Source organism: Anneissia japonica, unplaced genomic scaffold, assembly GCF_011630105.1.
Source record: "Anneissia japonica isolate Jap-2015-1 unplaced genomic scaffold, ASM1163010v1 scaffold288008_len1385354_cov213, whole genome shotgun sequence".
Lineage (NCBI taxonomy): Eukaryota > Metazoa > Echinodermata > Crinoidea > Comatulida > Comatulidae > Anneissia > Anneissia japonica.
Genome location: NW_022720123.1, coordinates 968,665 through 976,793, shown reverse-complemented (window position 1 = coordinate 976,793; position 8,129 = coordinate 968,665). Strand labels below are relative to the sequence as shown.

At 33.4% G+C, this 8,129-nt stretch overlaps 1 protein-coding gene across 1 annotated transcript in view; it reads right to left on the bottom strand.

Moving 5' to 3' along the window:
• LOC117111237 (secretagogin-like) overlaps nt 1-8,129 on the bottom strand; it is a 25,948-nt gene that overhangs the window by 7,011 nt on the left and 10,808 nt on the right. The window contains exons 4-5 of the mRNA XM_033254140.1: nt 1,365-1,451; nt 321-377 (exon numbers count right to left, since the gene is read on the bottom strand). Coding sequence (XP_033110031.1) covers nt 321-377; nt 1,365-1,451 — 144 coding nt within the window. The remainder of the gene's footprint in view (nt 1-320; nt 378-1,364; nt 1,452-8,129) is intronic.

Genomic DNA, 8,129 nt, shown 5'->3' with positions numbered 1-8,129 from the left:
AGGCCTATATGTGTATATATAATTGCTTTCCGCTGTTATATATTGTTAGGGGCCTATATTATACGATTAAAGCTTCTCCCTATTTATAAACTGTAATTATTTATCCTATTTTATTATACATCTTCAAATATCTATTTTTAGTTGATTAGTTTCATTATTTGTTTCATTAGTTTCATCATTCGTTACTCAAGTCTTGTTAACCATTTGTTTTTCGTATATTGTTTGTTCTGGCTTGTCTTTGGATATTTATGTACCTGTATCTTAATGTCGAAATTAATAAAATTAAATAAAATGAAAACTGTATTTTAAGGCTTATTTACCTCTAATTGAGAGCTGCTAATGTATTTCGTGCCGTCTGTGTCATATTTCTGCCACACCTATCAAGACATAAAAGAGTGTTTAAACATTATACAATCAAAAAGGCTATAGGGCTTAACATGTTAGCTCAACCATTCTGTGGTGAATCCAAAGGCCAGTAGAGTATGAATCAATGGTCAATGGTCATATATTTTTGAATGCAAGTCAACTCGGCCCCAAGTCAACTCGGCCCCATGTCAACTCGGCCCCAAGTCAACTCGGCTCCATGTCAACTCGGCCCCAAGTCAACTCGGCCCCATGTCAATTGGGTTAACTGAAAAAAGCAAAAGAAAGAAAAGAAAAATGAAAATTTATCATTATTCATCAATATTTTTTAATTTTTTATTTGTATAATTAGCTAAGCCTGTTGACGCAAATAAGCTTGCCTGGGAATATTAGGGCAAAGTTGACTTCTTGGGGCCGAGTTGATTTGGGGTCGAGTTGACTTGTGGCCAAGTTGACTTGGGGCCGAGTTGACTTTGGGCCGAGTTGACTTGGGGCCGAGTTGACTTGGGGCCGAGTTGACCTGTTCCCATAGGCCTATATTTATATATCACCTTCCATAGAGAAAAACTGTCTCAAATGAATCCATTTCATTTTAACGTGTCTGAGGTCGCAATTTTTGGTATATCACCAATATCGTATTTTATTTAGACGGTCAGAGATCTACAAAATACACATTATGCGTATTTGTTCAGAGGCGCCGAAAGTATACCATAATCAGATGGTAAATGTAAAACCTACGTATATTGAAAAGATAATAACAAATTAGGCATAGAGTAGTGATATTCCTGATACAGTGATTCGTATATGTAGATCTTTTAGTATAGTCACATGATATGTGTGTAATGTTTAGCCTGCGAAAGATAGAGATGTGAATACATTCACCTTAAGCAGTGTTGTCATTGTTCGGTCTCCCACACGGCTCCGATCTTCACATATGCATAGAGCCATATGAAAAAGCATTAACAGGCTAATTTACTCTGATTATTTTGAGTATGACTCACCTTCATAAGCTCTACACTTGAAACGAGCTGTTCCTCTCGGTGGAAAAGAAGCAAGAAATTTTCATCTGTTCGAAGTATATTAGCAAGCTGCAAGATATAATGATTGTTTGTATTACATTATTACGATAGAGTTATTTCTTGCCAAGGGCTCTGATATCTTCTTCATCACCATCATCATTATCACCATCATCATTATCACCACCATTATAAATCATGTCTTCATCAAAATCACCATTATCATCATAATCATCACAAGCATTATCATCATCTCCGCCATCTTATTTATTGCAATATAATGCAGATAGCACACAAAAAATAGAGGGGAAAATTGAGACATAATCGTATGTATAAATAAATTAAGATAAAAACATTATCAAACAGCACAATTCTTTTGTTCTCAAAAAATGTTCTACGGTAAAATATATCAATTAGGCCACAGAACATGTTAATAAAATTACATTGTTCTGTAATGATTAGCTCGTACACTGAAATGTTTTTTCATTGCTTCTAATCTTTGTTTCAAATATTATTTAACATGACATGAATTCTTATCAAAAAATTCTTTCAGAAAATTAATACTGAAATCCTATTAATGACATAAATTTGATTCAGAGCGTTTAAAGATTGTTGAATTGTTTACCGATTGAAGGTAATACTCCATAAAATTACTGTCGGGAAGGCCAGGGAATGCTGATGATTTTCGTATTTAGGCCGCATGCTTGTGATTTTGAAATCAAAGGTGCGTTGAATTGTAATTGATAATTAAATTTGGTAATTGGGAACGTGTAGACACTAGTCAGAATTAATTAACAGGCATATGTTTATAAGTGACGTAACTGTGGTGAGAAATGGAGAGCTTTCGATTGCACGACGACGGTAGGACGTAGAACGTAATTACGTCACTAAAACGTTAAGGTCACCTCGTCGAGTAGATTCTGGAACGCAATTTGGCTAAATCTACGCATGCACAGAACGTAGGACGCCAGGTAGGACGTTCACGCATGAGTGATTCGGTTCTAGCGTCGCGTCGTCGCACAAATCGAAAGCTCCTATTAACAGTCTGGGTGACAGCGGTAAAAATTCAATCAAAATATTGACAAATACCAATGAGCTATATAGTCTATGACGTAACATAAAACGAATAGACCTTTCCGGGGTGTCAAACAACAAGTGACCAATTAAAACACAGCTAGCCAGGAATACGCGCATGTCCAACGAACACACGTGTTACCCCACAAACGTACGTGTTCACGTACATTACTTAGCAACAATATCGAAGGGGCGGGACTTAGCGAAAAGGTCCATTGTTTTGGGTAGTTGCTAAATACCACGTGGCTGTGTGAAAGTGACGATGACAAGGCTATATTAATTATTGTTTGACAGTCACTAAAGGAAGCCACGCCTCCCTCGGTTGAAGACGAGGTATTTAGCAACGAACTTTTGAGAATGTTTAAATGCATCTGTTTTAGGATACTCAACGATGCCATATAATGCACTCGTGTGTATCTGTGTATTCCAATCGAATGATATCGTCTTTAACGTGACAGTATTATCAGTTTATAGGCCTATGCATAAATATTCACGAGCGTATAAAGTTTAGTGGACAATCTTGTGGTACAGGAACGATATACCAAGATGTTTATATTTAAAAGAGGCATAGAATAATGAAGCAAAATTAAAATCATCAAAACCATAATAATGAACATTCTTTCTATCTGTCCAATAGACTGGGATGGGGGAGGGGTTTATTTATGTAATAGTAGGCATCTGACCATTTTACAGACATAAAGCTCGGTGTATTAAGATATTTTCTCTTTCTTTGACAGCAAAATAAGTAAATTTAGATAGAGCATTAGTTAAATTGTATTTGAGAAAGTAAACAAAATTTATTAGTAGACAGATTGATAAGGTAAAAAGGGGGCTTGTACACTTTTCTGAGGTCTGGTTTATTGGACATCTTAATACAAAATGGAATTCGTCTTCAACTAAATTTTCGTTACAGATTTTGCATGTGCATTCCTGTTGCGTTCTGTAGTCAGTTTAAACGAATTCAAAAAGGATTAGTTAATTATTATACGCTTCGAGATGTGCGGTTGTTCTTTACCAAGTGCAATGTTGAAGGCATAAAGGACGGTGTGTCAAGTAAACAGTCCGGGCCTACGCTCTGTCGGATACGTTCTGAAGTACTGTATGCTCCTTTAGTGAAATATCATGAATCGTAATTGCGTTTGAACGAGAGAGTCTACATTACAATTTACATAGCCTACTAAAAACATTATTTAAGACAACATGCTTTAGTTTGTTGCCGATATGTGGTTATTAGACGTTGGTAATATACTACTATGTATAATGCCCCTCAAGAAAAAAAGATATTTCTCCTAGCCTGTCAAAGCGTTAGGATATAATAGTTTAATATAAAGATTTATGATTTATTATTTAGCATTGGCATTTACAATTTCAAGAATCTATGAATGTAAGGCGTATAATGTTGATCGCGTTTTTTTTTTTATAGTAAATTTTCTTCTAAATCGCGGCCGGGGGCGCTGTCCTACGCTTTGCTAATAAACGTGTCAAATAGGTTCCATAAAACAAGATTTTATGTAGAATTGAAAAGACACATATTCAAAACTCAAGAAAATGGTAACTAGTGTTGTACATATTTAGAGAAGAGCGAGCAATAATAATAATAATAATAATAATAATAATAATAATAATAATAATGATAATAATAATAATAGTAGGCCCTAATAATAATAATAATAATAATAATAATAATAATAATAATAGTAGGCCCTAATAATAATAATAATAATAATAATAATAATGCATACAATCCATCAGTTACTTATTTACATGTAGGCCTATTTTTTTTAGATAAAATATTAAACAACAATAATGGTGATGATGATGATCATGATGATAATGATGATAATAATAATAATAATAATAATAATAATAATAATAATAATAAATAGGCTTATATTAATAAGAATATTAATAATAATATTATTAATATTATTATTAATAATAATAATAATAATAATAATAATAATAATAATAATAATAATAATAATAATGAGAATGGATGATAACAATGAAGGATGATAATGATGAAAATATAACAACTTCCACAGCTTTGTACATTCTGCCCAACCGCTATGGTAGATGCGGCTTTGATTTTACCTTTGTTTCAATATTTTTAGCCTTAAGTAAATGTGAAATTATCAAAAAATTGAGGTTAATTATGGTAGAAGTTTTAGTTAAGAGTGTTTTAAATACGATCTCAGAATCTACACCTACGTGATGGATCAACTCTCATCAATGCCTTCATAATACACTTGCTACATATATTCCAGTTCATATTCCAAATAAGCTTATATGAATGTTAGTCTGGCTGAACTCAACGGCTTTCTGTGGTTTGTGGTAAAGGATAACTCTTCAGTGTAAATACTTTTAGATAATTATAAGGACATTCGCTGACCACAACTACAATTTGTGGTATACAAAGTTAAACAAGTAGGAGTTTATTGTATTGCAGTCAATCTGATACTGACACCGACTCTACCGGGACGAGCAATAAACGAGCCACCATCCACTTAAACTCGATACATCTATAATATAATAGATTTGCTGTGTGCGCGATCATTGGCGGATCCAGTCATGGAGGGAGAAGGGAGAATAGGGTAGCTAGCTACCCCCTATCTTTCATTTGAAAAATCCTCAGATATAGCCCTCCGTGACCAAATACAAAGTAACCTTTGTTTTTTTTTAGGCCTACATAGGCCTATACTTTGTATTTTTTTCTTAAACATAGGTCTACGCCATATATTCAATTCCCATTCCACACACATTCAATCAAACCATTGAACTACACATTTTCAAGCATTTATAATTTACAAGTGATTAACTTTCATTAAAAACACAAGTTAGTTTTTATACTTTTTGCTACGATAATTTAAATGGTTTGAAAGACAACGGCTGAAGTTACAACATGACCAATAATTAAAAATTTAATAACGGTTTAACTATTTAATGTTTTATTATTTGAATTATTATTATTAGTTCAGCACCACAAACAGTATGTATAAGTTCTACTGTTTTCTCTACTCTCTCCGTTCCACGCGCCTCAGGATATTGGTTAAGTAACAATTATTGTTGTGTCTTCTTAATAATGTGACCATTATAAGTATTTTTTTTATAATAATAATAATAATAATAATAATAATAATAGGCCCTAATAATAATAATAATAATAATAATAATAATAATAATAATAATAATAATGCATACAATCCATCAGTTACTTACTTACATGTAGGCCTATTTTTTTTAGATAAAATATTAAACAACAATAATGGTGATGATGATGATGATGATAATGATGATAATAATAATAATAATAATAATAATAATAATAATAATAATAATAATAATAATAATAATAATAATAAATAGGCTAATATTAATAATAATAATAATAATAATATTAATAATAATAATAATAATTATTATTATTATAATAATAATGAGAATGGATGATAACAATGAAGGATGATAATGATGAAAATATAACAACCTCCACAGCTTTGTACATTCTGCCCAACCGCTATGGTAGATGCGGCTTTGATTTTACCTTTGTTTCAATATTTTTAGCCTTAAGTAAATGTGAAATTATCAAAAAATTGAGGTTAATTATGGTAGAAGTTTTAGTTAAGAGTGTTTTAAATACGATCTGAGAATCTACACCTACGTGATGGATCAACTCTCATCAATGCCTTCATAATACACTTGCTACATATTCCGTCTTTATGAAAGCTTAATGTCGTTTAGTATTACGTTTTGTATTAAAGTAAATGCTCGAATAAGCGCCGCTCTCGAATAACCGCCGCACCAAACCTGATTTTTTTTCGCTAAGCGCCGCTCTCGAATAAGCGCCGTGGCGCTTAATCGAGAGTACAGTATTGCCTTGTGTGTAAAGAAAGACTTTGAGAAACAGGGTTTTAAATACAAGGTATACAGTGTTAAAATGAATAAATAGGCCCTAACACAATGAAGACACAACCATTTCTTTATAAATGTTTATTTACGATGACGTAGAACCTATGATATGCCTAGGCCTACTGAACTACGGGAATACGTGAGATTGGTAACATGGGAACGGGCATGGAAAGCACAACGCCAATAAGCGCCGCTCTCAAGTAAGCGCCGCACTAAATAAGGATAGGTTTATTGTCGATGCAAGCAGCGTTTTGTAGAAGGCGGGTAAATTAACCGACCTTCCACCGTTGATTAAGTAATACACATCTAGATGTGTATAAGAGACAGTATATATATATATATATATAGCTAAATAAGCCTTCACTATCATTTGAAACATAGGCCTATAGTGTCTACAAGTATTCTTCCAATCATCACGTGACCAAACAGATACAAGAATAAGTGAATACGGACTCTAATTGATGACACGATTTCTGACTAATTTGTGGATAGCAGACAATGCATTAGCGTGATTGGAAGATAATACGCCATTCAACGCCATTTTGAACGATCGCCGGATTCTTTCAACGCAATTTTGTCAACAAGGGCACGATATGTTTGTTTCCTGTGACTATTTATCGACTCTTGAATTAATAGCGAACACTAAACATAATTTGTTCTCCTTTACTAATATTTCATATTATATTATATAGTCATAGGGCCTATCACCTGAAAATAAAAAAGTGTCTAACGAAGACGGACTGCTCAATACCAAATCAAAAAGTGTTTTTTTTTTCTTTTTTTCCCCTTTTTTTATGTATATCACTTTTTCCAATCAATTAGATATGTTAAGTGGTACTTTGAAATGACTGTGGCGAATGAGTTTTTTTACTTGTTACCATTCACAGAGAAAAGTGCTGTTGAGGATGTTTATATCTCTGATTTTAATGTGAAATTCTAATGCATATACAGGGGATGAATTCTATCACGCCTGACTAACTATCACTATCTAACTATCACGTTAAAGCATGGGACTGTCTTTATAAGGATAATATTGATAATCTACAAGAAGTCCACTCAGTGTTAATTGCTGTTTGCACTTACACTAGTAACAGCAAACAGTTCTAAGGGTCATGCGAAATTAATGTCTGATCTAATCAAACATAGGTACACCGATGAAGCTTCTGAGTCCTAATGGTCACTTAAACAAATTGGATAAAATATACGCCTGTATGTGTCTAGATTTAAGTTCACTTTAGTAACACGCAACCACACACTAGAAGATTCTGTTCCTCAATTTCGCGTGTTAATATTTAGTATCTATCGAGGGATTTTTGTGTTTTCCCTTGTATCTCATGCTATGCTGCCTAATGTAATATCGGAAGAAATTTTACTCGTTATTAGGGGCGGGTCACGTCGCCGTTAGCTTTCGTGCGCGCCAGACATCAATCACCGATTTAGAAGGAATATGTTGTTTATAGAAAAAGCTATATTGCTGATGGGTTATAGAACGGCATAGCTCATGTGGTCAAAACTTGTTATTCTCGCATAATCAATGCACAGTTGATGTCGATGGCTCAATTTCAACCACTGATCCCTCTCAAAGTGTTTAAAGCAATGCAAAGTGTGTTAGCACTCTGAATGTTTGCAGTGGAAACTTCTCCTCATCACACAGCGTAGGTCTATGGCTAGCTATCTAGGCCTACCATGTATCATTACCTCAACGAATATTGTATTAATTACCATTAGATAATGAGTAACTATAGCGCAGTGCATGGCGTACATACC